General features: G+C 43.0%; 1 protein-coding gene across 1 annotated transcript; it reads left to right on the forward strand.

The window, feature by feature from the left end:
• The first annotated feature begins 455 nt into the window (after positions 1 to 455).
• hsd17b1 (hydroxysteroid (17-beta) dehydrogenase 1) lies at positions 456 to 11,219 on the forward strand. The gene is made up of 6 exons (XM_064315535.1): positions 456 to 615; positions 1,444 to 1,605; positions 2,887 to 3,066; positions 3,615 to 3,708; positions 7,527 to 7,710; positions 9,901 to 11,219. The coding sequence occupies exons 1-6, from the start codon at positions 519 to 521 to the stop codon at positions 10,063 to 10,065; spliced, it is 882 nt and encodes a 293-aa protein (XP_064171605.1). The 5' UTR covers positions 456 to 518; the 3' UTR covers positions 10,066 to 11,219.
• Positions 11,220 to 17,625: the final 6,406 nt, after the last annotated feature.

Below are 17,625 nucleotides of genomic sequence, written 5' to 3' on the forward strand. Positions count from 1 at the left end.
AGCATCACAAAGACGCTTTACAGTGCAGCAAGAGCTCTACCCTCAGGAATGCAGCCTTCTGTGTTCAGAGGATCTTTGCATTTTCAGAGAGTGCTGTGAGGAGATCTCGGAGACCTCCCAGGGAGAACTTGGACGTGAAGCCACAGGAATAAGGCCCGCTGTGCTTCATGTACGCTCAGACATTTTTGCCCCGGTGCTCAGACATGTTATATGTAGATCACATGGAACAGTTTTTATAAGGTTCAGTGGAAAGTACATGAGTGAAGAAGATCAACAACCAAAATGCAGGAAAGGACTAAATGAGAGCAGAGTCCCTTTAATTGTCAATGAGAACACCTGGTCTAACCAACTGAGAAAAACTTCAATATTTTGATAATGTGAGACCTTGAGATAGGCAAAGAAATGTTAACAAAGCTGACAGCGAGAGCAGTGTGCAAAGCCTTCTGGGTAAATGCATTTTCTGGTGCTGAGAGGGGCAGATCTCTCCTTTGTGAGCACAGACTCAGCGCTAACAGGCCATGGAGCAGAGAGTGGTGCTGATCACGGGCTGCTCCTCTGGGATCGGCCTCAGCCTGGCTGTACAGATGGCCTCCGACCCCGCCAAAACCTACAAAGGTGAGTGAGCATCCGCACAGTGCATGCTGGGATACGTCGTAAAATGTCCAGCGTTAAATATACTCTGAAAGAGTACATGTCATCCCCGTTGGACTCACAAACTTATACAGTTGAATGAATGCTGAATATTTTACCGTATAACTTAAAAGAATGATAAAAATATACTTTGTTAGGAAATAGATTCTTAATAAATGTATCAAAAACTACAGTCAAATGACATTACATATGAAACACATACATGCACGTACATATTTCAAATACAGGTATTAGAGATACTGTCCATTCCTGGCAGTGTGGGAATTTCACATAGCCAAGGTGTTACTTAACAGCAGGCTTGAGGTCACTTATATTTTGCTTTATTTAATTCAAGAAAATAAACTGAACTGTAATACTGTGGAAAAATTAATTCTCAGAGGATTTCTCAACAAATGAACAGAATTTCAGTTTATTTCCTGAATTGAAATATGACTGACCCTTATTCCGTTCATTTTGTGTGACAATCGTCATTTTTGTTTGTATACATGGTCATTTGTTTTATGTAAGTATTCTTCTGCACAGTAGTTTCTTTTGAAGCATCAGCAGGCAAATTAAAGACACATTTGTCCCTTTTATCACAGAGCTGTGAAAGAGATGACAATGATGCCTTTATGGTGGTTTGCATGTATCTTTGAGAAACTCATTTCACTTTCCATGTACCAGAAGAAATACCTTTATAGATAAATAGTTATTGTAGAGCTGCAGAAATCAAAAATTTGGGTTTTTGCTTTACGTTTTGACTGAGCAGCTGGCCTTGTGAGGCGTGGCTGATAAAAGCACTGCTTTGTTTAGTCTACGCCAGCATGCGTAACTTGGCCAAGAAGGAGCGTCTGCTGGAGTATGTGAAGGGCTTCCACAAGGACACCCTGGACATCATCCAAATGGACGTTACTGACCAGCAGTCTATCCAAGATGCCAAGGAGAAGATCACAGAGAACAGAGTGGACATCTTAGGTAAACAGACACCTGTATGCTTGTCTTTTATGTACAGGTAAAAGAAATGTGGGTGACATCAGTTCTACCTGTAGATGATAATTGTGTCTACAGGCCTGGTAATAACACACTTAATTATCGTATTTTTAAAATCATTGGCAGGCTGGAACCAGCTGATTTAAATCGCAGTAGACAGAAAGGCTGCTTAACTGCTGCCCCTAGAGACACGAGAGCCATTTCTCTGCAAATCGTATGTGTTGAGTGATTGCTATGTTCAGTGTTTTGTGTTTGTGTGCTGTACTGATGTGTTTTGTGTGTTTGCTAACAGTGTGCAATGCTGGTGTGTGTTTTATGTTTGTTAACAGTGTGCAATTCTGGTCTGTGTTGTATGTTTGCTAACAGTGTGCAGTACTGCTGTGTGTTGTGTGTTTGCTAGCAGTGTGTAGTACTGGTGTGTGTGTCTGTGTGTGTGTGTGTGTGTGTGTGTGTGTTTGTTAACAGTGTGGAGTACTGGTGTGTTTCATGTTTGCTAACAATGTGCAGTACTGGTGTGTGTTGTGTGTTTGTTAACAGTGTGCAGTACTGGTGTGTGTTGTGTGTTTGTTAACAGTGTGCAGTACTGGTGTGTGTTGTGTGCTTGTTAACAGTGTGCAGTACTGGAGTGTGTTGTGTGTTGTGTGTTTGTTAACAGTGCTCAATACTGGGGTGTGTTGTGTGTTTGTTATCATGTGCAATGCTGGGGTGTGTTGTGTGTTTGTTAACAGTGTGCAGTGCTGGTGTGTGTTGTATGTTTGTGAACAGTGTGCAGTACTGGTGTGTGTGTTGTGTGTTTGTTAACAGTGTGCAGTACTGGTGTGTGTTGTATGTTTGTTAACAGTGTGCAGTACTGGTGTGTGTTATGTGTTTCTAAACAGTGTGCAGTACTGGTGTGTGTGTGTGTGTGTATTTGTTAACAGTGTGCAATGCTGGGGTGTGTTGTGTTTTTGTTAACAGTGTGCAGTACTGGTGTGTGTTGTGTGATTGTAAACAGTGTGCAGTACTGGTGTGTGTGTGTGTGTGTGTGTTGTATGTTTGCTAACAGTGTGCAGTACTGGTGTGTGTAGTGTGTTTGTAAACAGTGTGCAGTACTGGTGTGTGTTGTGTGTTTGTTAACAGTGTGCAGTACTGGTGTGTGTTGTGTGTTTGTTAACAGTGTGCAGTACTGGTGTGTGTTGTGTGTTTAATTGTGTGCAGTACCGGTGTGTGTTGTGTTTGTTTGTTAACAGTGTGCAGTACAGGTGTGTGTTGTGTGTTTGTTAACAGTGTGCAATGCTGGGGTGGGCCTGATGGGCCCACTGGAGACCCTGTCCCAGGACACCATGAGGCAGATCCTGGATGTGAACCTCCTGGGCACCATTCGCACCATCCAGACCTTCCTGCCCGGCATGAAGACCCGGCGCAGAGGGCATGTCCTGGTGACCGGCAGCATTGGAGGGCTGCAGGGTGAGGCCAAGCGGGGACAGGCTGTGCAGCTACACATGCCCTGCATTACCCTATAATCAGGGTGAGGCCGAGCGGGGACAGGCTGTGCAGCTACACACGCCCTGCATTACCCTATAATCAGGGTGAGGCCGAGCGGGGACAGGCTGTGCAGCTACACACGCCCTGCATTACCCTATAATCAGGGTGAGGCAGAGCAGGGACAGGCTGTGCAGCTACACACGCCCTGCATTACCCTATAATCAGGGTGAGGCCGAGCGGGGACAGGCTGTGCAGCTACACACGCCCTGCATTACCCTATAATCAGGGTGAGGCCGAGCAGGGACAGGCTGTGCAGCTACACACGCCCTGCATTACCCTATAATCAGGGTGAGGCTGAGCGGGGACAGGCTGTGCAGCTACTCACACCCTGCATTACCCTATAATGCCATATGGGTCCTGATACTTACAGTATATTACACTATCAGTCAGTAATGGATGTGCAGTCTTTAATACTGAGTGTAACCATAAGTGATGTGATGTCATCAGTGGCAGTAAACCATGTTTTTCAGGTCTGCCCTTCAATGAACTCTACTGTGCCAGCAAGTTTGCAGTGGAGGGAGTGTGTGAGAGTTTGGCTATTCTCCTGCAACACTTCAACATACAGTGAGTATAGCGGAGGTGCTGTGTGTGCCTAGACTCCACTGAGACTCAGTGAGTATAGCGGACGTGCTGTGTGTGCCTAGACTCCACTGAGACTCAGTGAGTATGGCGGAGGTGCTGTGTGTGCCTAGACTCCACAGAGACTCAATGAGTACACCACAGGCACCAGGTTTAGCAATCGCCTGTATGTTTAAATTGGCAAAATATGAACCTCAGGTTATTATATTTGGGTTTGTCATGAACAGGCCAGTTTTGACGTTTAAAATTTTAATTAATAATCTAGCTTAGTCAGTCAAATTAATACTTTTTATGACATGCTATTATGGGCAGTCGATTCGATCCCCCACTCTTGGTGTGTCGAAGTATCCCTGAGCAAGAGACCTAACCCATAATTGCTCCCAACAAGCCGATTGGTACCTTGCATGGCAGCCTTTCACCGTTGGTGAGTGAGCGTGTGTGAATGGGTGGATGAGAGGCATCAATTGTAAAGCGCTTTGGATAAAAGCGCTATATAAATGCAGTCAATTTACCTTTATTAGGCTATAATTATATAGGCTTCAGGGTTTCCACTGGTAATAATCAGCCATGTTGCTGCACCACAATAAAATTTAAATCCCCCTAAATGGTAACATAAATCCCTCTAAATGGTAACATGAATCTCCTAAATGGTAACATAAATCCCCTAAATGGTAACATAAATCCCCCTAAATGGTAACATAAATCCCCCTAAATGGTAACATAAATCCCCCTAAATGGTAATATAAATCCCCCTAAATGGTAACATTAATCCCCTAAATGGTAACATTAATCCCCCTAAATGGTAACATAAATCCCCTAAATGGTAACGTAAATCCCCTAAATGGTAACATAAATCCCCCTAAATCGAATACATTTCAATTTTATCACTGAACCCACAATACAACTGAAAAATAATCTGACCACCACAATGCATGCGACACTCAAAACTGGCATCTATAATACCACATGCAGTGTATATCACCTGAAGTTTGGAAAAAAGCCCATCTAAACTCACGCAGCTCATCACTCCAGCTGTGTGGGCTACCCAATGTAGCTACAGTGTAAAGTCTCACCTTCCTGACAAGCTTGTTTTATATTTCCAAAGAGCTTTGTATTAACATTGCTTTCTGAAGCTGGAGGCTGGTAACACATGCCTCTCCCAAACATTTATTTCAATACTACAGTCGGAAGAGGAAAATTGGGAGGATGTCACTTGTATTAAGAGAAGAATAAAGAAGGAGCATTGCTTTATAAGAATAAGGATAAACCTGATGCCTAAAATATGCCGCTGTTGCTGATACTCTTTGTTGAGAGTTTTACTAGAGCAGAGGTTACTAATAGGCAGGAAGGCATATTCAGTACTCAGAATGTCTTAGTGGATATTGAGATATGGGATAAAGAAGTACTAAATAAATTACATCAACTACAGACAAATAAGGCAGCAGCTCTATTAATAAATAAATATAAATCCAAGAAAAATGTAAAAATAAATGAATGTACACAAAAATTAATAAATAGATTAAATATGACATAAATGTGTATTTGTGAATTTATTTCTGTATGTATTTATTTCTTGATTAATTAATTTTGGTATATATTTATTTCTAGATTCATTCATTTCTTTATGTATTTATTAATGTATTTCTTCATCCATGTGGTAATTAGGGGGCGCGGCTTTTACATTCAGGCATGTCAATCAAGCCGGGAGTGTAGGGTTGGGTATCATTTAGATTTTATAGATTCCAAATACCGTTCCGATTCTGCTTAAAATACAGTTCTTATCGAATCTTGGTTCTGATTCTTGTCATATTTTTTTTAGTACAAATAGAAACCTAAATGTGTTGTATGCAAATAAAGAACTTTATTTTCTGCACATTAAGGCTTCCCTAAGAAGTTAATTGCCAATTTGGTACAAAAAAAAAAAAAGTAAAATAGAGACAGTGCACACAGTGAAGGCCACCTTCTTGATGGGGGAAAACAACCTGTTGCGCTCCTTAGAGTTAATACTAGAAGTTGGTGGATTATCACGACTATAAAATGCCGAAAAGTTCTTATGTGGTTGGCTGTACAGAAATAAACAAATGTAGAAATACCCATTTATGTCAAATTTTATCTGTTAATGTATTTGTGTACATTCATTTATTTTTTCTTGCATTGATATTTATTTATTCATTAATTCATTGAGTCATTTATTTATTTATATATTTATTTTTAATTTTGGTCCTCCATAGATTTGTAATGATATATATGATTATGTTATGATTAATGCAATGCACAATTTTGACGTTTTGGATAAATTTGGAGAAGCTAAGGGACACCAGGGTACACTACTAATTAATAGTTCCACATATCACCTTCAGATTTTGTACACTCCTGGTCAAGGGGTTTATGATCCAGGACATATAGTATGGTGTTATAAAGCCTTCAAAAGAACACCCCCTAAATGGGTGAGGATTGACCAGATTTGTCATCTGTGTGAAGGGGTTAAACTTCTCAAGCAGATCAAACAAAGATACAGAGGGGATCAAAAGTCTGAGGACACTACCAAGTCCTGGTTGGTTTCAGTAATTAACATAACATAACATAACATAACATAACATAACATAACATAACATAACGTAAGACGAGAACAGACCATTCAGCCCAACACTGCTCGTCTATTTTTATCACTAAACTGTACTTAATGCTTAGTTTACCTATTAAGAATTATGAAGGAATAATGCAAATATGATAGCGTACTCCAGTAATGAAATAATAATAAATCATCAGATGTTACTAGATTACATTTTTGCCATGGGGTGGCACGATGGAGCTGTACATAGCAGTGTTTCCTCACTGTAAGAAGACACCATGGCTGCCCCTGCCTGATGCATGCTGGGATAGGCTCCAGAGGCAAGCAACCTGTATTACACATGAAATTACATTTGTATTACATATGAAAAGACGTAAATACATATTCTGCATACATGCATTATAAATGCTGCCCATTCTTGGTGTTGTGCAGTGCTACCCTTGGAGGAGGTGGGGGATGTGGTGTGCAGTGCTACCCTTGGAGGAGGTTGAGCATGTGGTGTGCAGTGCTACCCTTGGAGGAGGTGGGGGTTGAGCATGTGGTGTGCAGTGCTAACCTTGGAGGAGGTGGGGGTTGAGCATGTGGTGTGCAGTGCTACCCTTGGAGGAGGTGGGGGATGTGGTGTGCAGTGCTACCCTTGGAAGAGGTGGGGTTGAGCATGTGGTGTGCAGTGCTACCTTTGGAGGAGGTGGGGGATGTGGTGTGCAGTGCTACCCTTGGAGGAGGTGGGGGATGTGGTGTGCAGTGCGACCCTTGGAGGAGGTGGGGGTTGAGCATGTGGTGTGCAGTGCTACCCTTGGAGGAGGTGGGGGTTGAGTATGTGTTGTGCAGTGCTACCCTTGGAGGAGGTGGGGGTTGAGTATGTGTTGTGCAGTGCTACCCTTGGAGAAGGTGGGGGTTGAGCATGTGGTGTGCAGTGCTGCCCTTGGAGGAGGTGGGGGTTGAGCATGTGGTGTGCAGTGCTACCCTTGGAGGAGGTGGGGGTTGAGCATGTGGTGTGCAGTGCTACCCTTGGAGGAGGTAGGGGTTGAGTATGTGGTGTGCAGTGCTGCCCTTGGAGGAGGTGGGGGTTGAGTATGTGTTGTGCAGTGCTACCCTTGGAGAAGGTGGGGGTTGAGCATGTGGTGTGCAGTGCTACCCTTGGAGGAGGTAGGGGTTGAGCATGTGGTGTGCAGTGCTACCCTTGGAGGAGGTGGGGACTGAGCACGGCTGTGTGTTCTGAACCCCGCAGCGTCAGCCTGATCGAGTCTGGCCCTGTAAACACCCACTTCCTGTCCAACCTGCGGCAGTCTGAGTCAGGGGACGCCGCGCTCCTGCAGGTGGATCCGCTGACACGCGACCTCTACGACACCTACCTGCAGCACTGCTCGTCCGTCTTCCACAGCGCAGCGCAGGACGCCCAGGACATCGTACAGGTATGCCCTTTCATTATTATGCAATATTGCATTGTACAGGTATGCCATTTGATGATTATGCAATTATGGATTGTGCAGGCATGCCCTTTGATGATTATGCATTTATGGATTGTACAGGTATACCCTTTGATTATTATGCAATATTGCATTGTACTGGTATACCCTTTGATGATTATGAAGTTATGCATTGTACATGTATTCCCTTTAATGATTATGAAATTATGCATTGTACATGTATGCAAGCTATTTTTCACAGAATGCCATTATTGATAGGTGGATTTTCCATTGGATGAAGTAGAATGAGGACTGAGGTTTGAGTGGTGGGGGGGGGAGGGGGGGGGTGCATATATCTAAAGCTTCTCATAAAAATGAGGATATTTGCTAAGAAACCTGCAGAAAAGCAACCATGGCAACTGTTATCATGCAGTTACTTAACCAGGTCTATTTTGAAAGGTCATCAGGTCCATTTTAAAAAATTTTGTTGCTGCCACCATTAGGAAAAATTATGTTTCCAGAGGCCCGTGAAAAGTTGCTAGATCAGAGTGGCATTCGGCCTGGCGGTGAACCAGATTGGTCTTGGCTGTGCCAGCTGGTGGAGAGAGCACACGCACCTGGGTTGGGTTAACTAATCAGCCCAGGTGCTTAAAGGTGTGTTCCTCTCCACAGTTCAAGGCATAGACCTGGAACTCACACTGAGAGCACATTTCATATTTTAGTTTTTGTTTGCGTGTGGGCCAGCTGCGAGCAGGGAACTGAAAAGTTGGTGTTCTGTTTTGCTTTCTTTTGTCTTTTTTTGTTTCTGGAACCCCGTGAGGGGGAAGGGTGAAGGTGTTTATTTCAGTTCACGTTGGTGTGGGTGTGCTCTCTCTCTCTCCATGTGGCAACCAACGGTGTTTCCCGGAACTGCCGCATCTCCCTCCCAGGGGTGCTACGCTGGTGTGTGACAGTCAGTTACATAGTTTCCAAGCTGGCAACCCCGGTGGCTTCTGTCTGCTGCACATTACATAACCAGCACCAGCTATGACCCCAGCATGGCACTGGGGGATCTTTCACAGGCACCTTTGTAATCTTGGTTTTGTACAAATATATCCCATATAGGGATTTTCTAACTGTCCTGGGGGCACCCCTCGTGCATGCCAGTTTTCATCTCATGATCAAGTAATGTTCAAAACATGAGTTTATATTCTTACATATTTTCTTCTTCAACTGATTTTAACACAACACTAAACTAGTGACCATCTGTGCACACATCTGTGCACAGCATTTAGGACCCTACTGATTTCACTGATCAGTCTATAATTTATTCAGTGTTGTGCAAAATGTAGGGTAAATCATCCTTCAGTAGATATTTAAACAATTAGAATGATTCAGAAGCTGGCAATTATGGCTGAAAAGAGAACCAGAAAACTGCAATTGACTTTGTGTAATTCCTACTGGGGTACCTTATAAGGGCTGCTGTATATTTGCTAATTGCCATTAAAAAATGTTGGGAGGATGCATGTGCCAATATGATTCAGATTTGGACATTGCATTGCTACTCCTGTATATGGTGTGCCCCAGTGTCCAGCAAGTGTGATGTTAGACAGGTGTGCTTTGTTCTCCACCAGGTGAGATTAGATGGGTGTGCCCCTGCAGGTGTGAGATTAGATGGGTGTGCCCCTGCAGGTGTGAGATTAGATGGGTGTGCCCCTGCAGGTGTGAGATTAAACAGGTATGCCCCTGCAGGTGTGGGATTAGACGGCTGTGCCCCTGCAGGTGTGAGTTTAGACAGGTATGTCCCTGCAGGTGTCCGATTAGCCAGGTATGTTCCTGTTGGTGTCCGATTAGCCAGGTATGTTCCAATTCCTTCAGGTGTGAAATTAGACAGGTATGTTCCAGCTCCTTCAGGTGTGAAATTAGACAGGTATGTTCCAGCTCCTTCAGGTGTGAGATTAGACAGGTATGCCCCTGCAAGTGTGAGATTAGACAGGTATGATCCTTCAGGTGTGAGATTAGACAGGTATGCCCCTGCAGGTGTGAGATTAGACAGGTATGATCCTTCAGGTGTGAGATTCGACAGGTATGCCCCTGCAGGTGTGAGATTAGACAGATATGATCCTTCAGGTGTGAGATTAGACAGGTATGCTCCAGCTACTTCAGGCCTACCACTTCAGGAGTGAGGTCTGACAGGTGTACTGTACTCTCCTGCAGGTGTTCCTGGAGGCTATCCAATCTCCGAGCCCGTCTCTGCGCTACTATACCAACAGTGCCCTGCTGCCCCTCACCTCCCGCAAACTGGCCATGCATGATGGCTCCCAGTACATCAGGGCCATGAGCAAGCTCATCTTCTCCAGCTCTGGCCCAGAGGATCCCTAGATACAGCCAGAACAAACAACACTAAAACACTATGACCAGCACACACAACACTACAACCAGCACACACACAACACTATAACCAGCACACACAACACTATAACCAGCATACACACACAACACTAACCAGCACACACAACACTATGACCAGCACATACACAACACTGTAACCAGCACACATAACACTATAACCAGCACACACATCACTGTAACCAGCACATACACAACACTGTAACCAGCACACACATTACTGTAACCAGCACATACAACACTATAACCAGCACACATAACACTATAACCAGCACACACATCACTATAACCAGCACACACACAACACTGTAACCAGCACACACATTACTGTAATCAGCACACACAACACTATAACCAGCACACACACAACACTGTACAGCCAGAACAAACAACACTATAACACTATGTCCAGCACACACAACACCAACCAGCACACACAACACTGTAACCAGCACACACAACACTACAACCAGCACACACACAACACTGTAACGAACACACACAACACTATAACCAGCACACACAACACTAACCAGCACACACAACACTATGACCAGCACACACAACACTATAACCAGCACACACACAACACTAACCAGCACACACAACACTATGACCAGCACACACAACACTATGACCAGCACACACAACACTATAACCAGCACATACACAACACTGTAACCAGCACACATAACAGCAACACTACAACCAGCACACACAACACTGTAACCAGCACACACACATCACTGTAACCAGCACACACACCACTATAACCAGCACACACACATCACTGTAACCAGCACACACACCACTATAACCAGTACACACAACACTGCAACCAGCACACATAACACTGTAACCGGCACACACAACACTGTAAGTGAAACACTAATCCACCTTGCATATGCTCATTAATATTTTGCAAATGAACAAGACAGGAGCCTTCAGTTTTGTAAAAAAGTGATTTACTAATGAAGTGTTAAAAAAACATGGTGCAATTTTACAAATGCCTTGTGCTGATTTCTTCCATAGTGCCTTTATCATATCATGTAAACCTGGCTTTGTTAGGGGTTGGGTATCACTCACTGACAGCTACATTATTAATAAATTAAAATTAAAAAAATAAACATCTTATTGTCTAATTTTTGTGCAAATTGAAGGCAGTCATATACACACCACAAAATATGGCATTCCAATAATACCACACCACACTGGCCCACTCAAGCAGAGCCTTTATGTAGCTGCACTAATGGCCTGCTTACAGGTTTTCACAATTGTTTACACACTAAAATTGGAACTTGAAACGCAATCACTGAAACCTGAAAGTCATGTACCAAATCCCTAAACCAAGGCTGCATCCCACATCACTCCCTATTCCCTATATAGTGCACTACTTTTGGCATCAACCATTTTGTAGTGTGTCCCATCTGAGAAACAAAATTGTAGCACACTATATAGTGAACTGCTTCCGCCCCACAATGCACTGCAAAATGTAGGGTACAAGCTATGTACACTATCCGGAACATCCCACAATACACTACGGTACGGCTTTACGGTTTATTTCAACAAAGATGGCGGTTGGAACAAGCGAGCGGTAGCTGCGTGTGTAAATGCAAATTGTCCATAGTTATGTCAAATCATGAATTATATTTGCATATTCGATACAAAAAAGTCACCAGTTTTCGTTAGAGTGCCAAGTGTAATGTTAACGGTTTTTCTCCGGAGAGCTGCTTGCTAGCTAAGAAGCTAGCTAATCTCGGTAGCAGTGCAACTCAAGCAAAATGTCATTTTCGGTCCCTGATAATAGATTTTTGAACAGTATATTGGTATACATTTGGTCAATGCCAATATTAATGAATATTTAACCGAGAGTTTCATATATATGTACAGATTACGTTAAAACAATATTTTATCAGGGACCAAAAACAACTTTCTCGCCACATCAATAACGAACGCAATTTCCGTTATTGTGTGACAGATATTCAAAAGCTAGTAGCGGCGTAGGGTGATTACAACACTGTACCAAAGCAAACGTTCGTTCTGCCGCTAACTCCCTATGTAGTGTGCTACCTATTTCCACTATATAGGGAATAGTGAATGAGTGAACAAGTGAGTCATTTGGGACGCAGCCCAAGTCTGCAAAATTGCAAGCACATTTTCTGCTTCACACTCAGTTTTAAATTCTAAATCACACTTTTTGCAAAACACCACACACAGTTCTCTACATTAGGTACAACATTCAAAATTAAAATCTCTTGTGTTCCTTTGGAAAACAACGCCAATCAAAATGCCAAGCTTTATTTACCAATTGGCAACACCCACTCCTCACAGGTGTAAACACTAGTTGCTTAATTGTTCACTTAGAAATCAGAACTTTAGCACTATAAAAAAGGCCACAGGTGAGCTCTCCTGTTTTGAAGGAAAATGGAGGTCAACGGTGAAGCAAGAGCTAGAGGTCAAGGAGTGAGAGTAAGAGGAGGACGAGGAAGGACAGTTGTCTCAGATGAGATCAGGGCCACATTGGTTGACCATGTGCTCAACCATGGATTGAATATGAGAGAGGCTGGGCAGAGAGTTCAGCCCAACCTGAGTAGTGCTCTGTGCTGAGCACATCAGTGTGTTGTTGGTTGGTAGAAATATCTATTCATAAGATGGCGTGTGTGTGTCATTTTGATGCAAAAAAACATTTTGGAAAGAGATAAAACAGGTTTGAATGCAGTGTTTGCTTTTGCTACAGATTTGTAGAGTTTTGCATTTTGTGTTTAAAGTTTTGAGAAAATGTGCCAAAAATTCAGAAAACGTGTGTAAACAATTGTGAAAAACTGTAATCTCAGGTGTCCTCAGTTACAAGGCATGCTATTATATTATTAGCCCCAATGAAACCGGGCCTACCAGGGCTTAACTGAGCTCACCAGCACTCTCTTCTTAAGGTTTGGCTTAAGTCTTTGACTGTTTTATATCTCCGCGACGGCACAGCCGTGGCCGGAGGCATTATGTTTTCGGGTTGTCCGTCCGTCCGTCTGTCCCGATTCTCCTGAACGCGATATCTCAGGAACGCCCTGAGGGAATTTCTTCAAATTTGGCACAAACGTCCAGTTGGACTTAAGGATGAACTGATTAGATTTTGGTGGTCAAAGGTCAAGGTCACTGTGACCTCACAAAACATGTTTTTGCCTTGAGCGAATACAAAACACATTTTTGCCTTGAGGGAATTTCTTCACATTTGGCACACATGTCCACTTGGACTCAAGGATGAACTGATTAAATTTTGGTGGTCAAAGGTCAAGGTCACTGTGACCTCACGTCCGTCCCATTCTCTTGTGAATGCGATATCTCAGGAAAGCCTTGAGGGAATTTCTTAAAATTTGGCACAAACGTCCACTTGGACTCAAGGATGAACTGATTAAATTTTGGTGGTCAAAGGTCAAGGTCACTGTGACCTCACAAAACACGTTTTTGCCCATAATTCAAGAATTCATACGCTAATTATGACAAAGTTTCACACAAATGTCTAATAGGATAAAATAATGAAGTGATGAAATGTAATATCCAAATGGTCAAACAGAACGCTGGCTGTTGGTTGGTGGAGGCATACAACCGCAAGGCAGTATTTCTAGTTTTTTCATATTTCCCAGCCTCATAATGGCTTCCTTGACTTTCATTGGCATAAATCAGGTCCTTTCACAGACAAATGGCAATACTCCATAGGCAAGGCTAGATCCTGAAAACGCTCTTATACTAGCAACAGTCCTAGGTCAAATACGTATTTGTTTTGGATTTAAATACTTTTCTGTGCTCTATTGATCTTGCCTGGTGTAATTGAGCCTGCCAATATGACCAGAAGGCGGGGTTTGCGCTTTTTTAGAATATTCTATTGGTTCCAATGCCCCAGACAAGATCAGTAAAGTGTAGAAAAGTATTTGAATCCAAAACAAATACGTATTTGACCAAGGTCTGACCAACAGTAAAGAAGCAATTGAATACACCTGACTAATCAGAAACACCAGTGAAGTAATTTGTCCCAAACATTATGACACCCTGAAATGGGCTCTATATAAAGTGCTGTTATTTCTATATGATAAAAACAAAATGTCTAAACCCTTTAAAAAAGCTGAGAATCTGCACTTTATCCACATATGAATTGTGAATACAAATCTAAAATTATGTACAGCCCAAACATATGGCTTTGTCCCAAACATTATGCAGCTCACTGTATTTCTAAAGTAATTTAAGTAATTATAGTGAACAAACTGATATGTTAATTTGTGTTAATTTCTTGAATCTTTCATTTGGATTATTTCAGTTATTTCAAATGAGAGAGTTTTATTTACAAAAACCTCAGGAATTGGTCTTCCATGGTTGATTAGCACATAACTGCAATACACAAAACAAATGTTTTAAATGAAAATTATTTGATTAGTATCTGTATCTGTGACCCACGTCTAGCTCCTGCTCAAATGCATAGTGCCTACTGTAACGTTTGGTAGAGGAGGAATAATGGTCAGGGGTTGTTGATTTTTTTTCATGATTTAGGCTAGGCCCCTTTGTGTGATGTTTGGGTATCCACATAGCATTGGCATAATTGTTTAGAATGTTCTTGTATGCTGTAGCATTAAGATTTCACTTCACTGGAACTAAGGATGAAACTGAGCATGCCCAGAGTTTCAGGATGGAAACTGAGCAGGTCCAGAGTTTCAGGATGGAAACTGAGCAGGCCCAGAGTTTCAGGATGGAAACTGAGCGGGCCCAGAGTTTCAGGGTGGAAACTGAGCGGGCCCAGAGTTTCAGGATGGAATCTGAGCAGGCCCAGAGTTTCAGGATGGAATCTGAGCGGGCCCAGAGTTTCAGGATGGAAACTGAGCAGGCCCAGAGTTTCAGGATGGAATCTGAGCGGGCCCAGAGTTTCAGGATGGAATCTGAGCGGGCCCAGAGTTTCAGGGTGGAATCTGAGCAGGCCCAGAGTTTCAGGATGGAATCTGAGCGGGCCCAGAGTTTCAGGATGGAAACTGAGCAGGCCCAGAGTTTCAGGATGGAATCTGAGCGGGCCCAGAGTTTCAGGGTGGAATCTGAGCGGGCCCAGAGTTTCAGGATGGAAACTGAGCGGGCCCAGAGTTTCAGGGTGGAAACTGAGCGGGCCCAGAGTTTCAGGGTGGAAACTAAGCAGGCCCAGAGTTTCAGGATGGAAACTGAGCGGGCCCAGAGTTTCAGGGTGGAAACTGAGCGGGTCCAGAGTTTCAGGGTGGAATCTGAGCAGGCCCAGAGTTTCAGGATGGAATCTGAGCGGGCCCAGAGTTTCAGGATGGAAACTGAGCGGGCCCAGAGTTTCAGGGTGGAAACTAAGCAGGGCCACCGTTTCAGGATGGAAACTGAGCATGCCCAGAGTTTCAGGATGGAATCTGAGCATGCCCAGAGTTTCAGGATGGAAACTGAGCAGGACTAGAGTTTCAGGACTTTTTTACCCGACTACAGCACTGAGGATAACAGTACCAATAAATAAACAATAGAGACACAAAAATCGGTGCCATTTTTGCAGTTATCCATAAATAAAGCGACAGAGACCAGGCAAAGAGCTAATGAAAGCATTTAACAATTTTTTTTAGATAGTGGCACAATAGTTATATCATCTGTCATTCCTGGGTGTACTAATGAATTTAGTTGACCTGTCAGATCAGTCATATGATTGGACAAATTATTTGCTGATAGATCCCTCCCCACAAACCACCGTGTGGCATTCAGTCCGCCGGAGAGGCGGACTGGTCTCGGCTGCGCCGGCTGGTGGAGTGCACACGCAGGCCAGGTATATTCACTGAGCCCAAGGCCCACCCCATCATTTCCACCACCACCATTTTCCTATACTTCTGCCCGTCAAACTGTGAACATCGTCCAAGCTGCCTCTCATAATCCTGTACCAACCCCCACATGGGATGAACTGTAAAATGTAAAAAAATTTTGCATTATTTTTCATGAATTTAGCACACACTCTTATCCTTCTTTTCCCACAGCAGGAAACTACTTGTCATTGTGTTTCATTTGAATTCTGGTGATGGTGTTTCATTTTAATTATTGTCATTGGATTTGGTAAATGGTAAATGGACTGCATTTATATAGCGCTTTACAATTGATGCCTCTCATTCGCCAGAGCAGTTAGGGGTTAGGAGTTAGGTGTCTTGCTCAAGGACACTTCGACATGCCCAGGGCAGGGTTTGAACCGGCAACCCTCCGACTGCCAGACAATTGGTCTTATCTCCTGAGCTATGTCGCCCCCATTTAAATTCTTGGGAAGTGAACCTAAGACAACAGTATATCTTGTTTAAAAATCATGCCGTAAAGTGTATACTTACACATCTTGCTTATACTTATACACAGCAGTGGCTAATTCCATTTATTGAAGGCCAGAGGATATGCCTATTGATATATCCACCTATTATCTTCAAATACCCAGCTCGATGCTCCAACACCAATTTCAGTCATAAATTAGTCCATGGGAAAGCATTACTGAGAAAGAAACAAAAATACTTATAATTTCCCCATCATAAATGTAGTAATAACATCAGAGCATGTAGCCTATGACTGAGCTAATTTAACTAAGGTTTAGACAGTGACACAACAACAGTTCCTGGGTGTCTTACGTAAAGGATAATTACACCCCAGATCACTTTTTTTTAAAGCTGTAAACATGTTTGTATGCCTTTTTAATTCAGGTCGTTATTTCAACATTTCTGAACCTTTTATCTGAAAAAATTGGTGAAACGTCATGGTGGTGACCTGTTTGAAAAATGTTTTCTGTATTCCACTCTGGCCCCACCCAAATTGTGATATCTGAGTTCCACATACACAATTATCATTATATTATTAGTTACCATATTAAATTATATCATACCTACACCTTCCTATTTTAAAGACCCGCCACCACCCCCTCTTCCAGGGGACCACATTACACAATGAACCATGGTATATTACAGTGCTGTAAAAGAGATGATTCTAACTTCTTCAATCATGAAGACACCCAAAAGTTACCTACCTAACCTACCTTACCTCTATAAATCTGTTCTCTCAAAAATTCCCTGAGACTTAAGGCTCACCCCATCCTTTCCCCCATCGCCCTCATCCCATTCGCTCCGTCCGTCCCACTGTGAACATCGTCCCAGCTTGGTTTCATAGTCCTGTACCAACCCCCACATGGGATGATATTTGTTTAGCCGTAATAGCTGAGCTGATAAAAACGTGAATTTCAGCTTGTTAAGTAACTATGCTATTTGGACAAGACGGTAATATCTTGTGGAAGAATCAGGGACAGTTTGCTTCACTACTGAGTCACTGTATCTCACGCATGTAGTGGACGACTGGACTTTCAAGACCCTACAGCGCAATCTCTGGCTGAAATTGGTACAACATGGCGCCACCCACAAACTACACTTCCCAGGCTTCAAAACCCTTTTCACAGAGCCCATGGAGAGTCAATGGGTGACTTCACAGTTACTTTGTCCATATTTTTCTACAGTCTGTGGTTAAAATACAAAATTTATTGTGACT

This window comes from Anguilla rostrata, chromosome 17 (genome assembly GCF_018555375.3).
Source record: "Anguilla rostrata isolate EN2019 chromosome 17, ASM1855537v3, whole genome shotgun sequence".
In the NCBI taxonomy this organism is placed as follows: domain Eukaryota; kingdom Metazoa; phylum Chordata; class Actinopteri; order Anguilliformes; family Anguillidae; genus Anguilla; species Anguilla rostrata.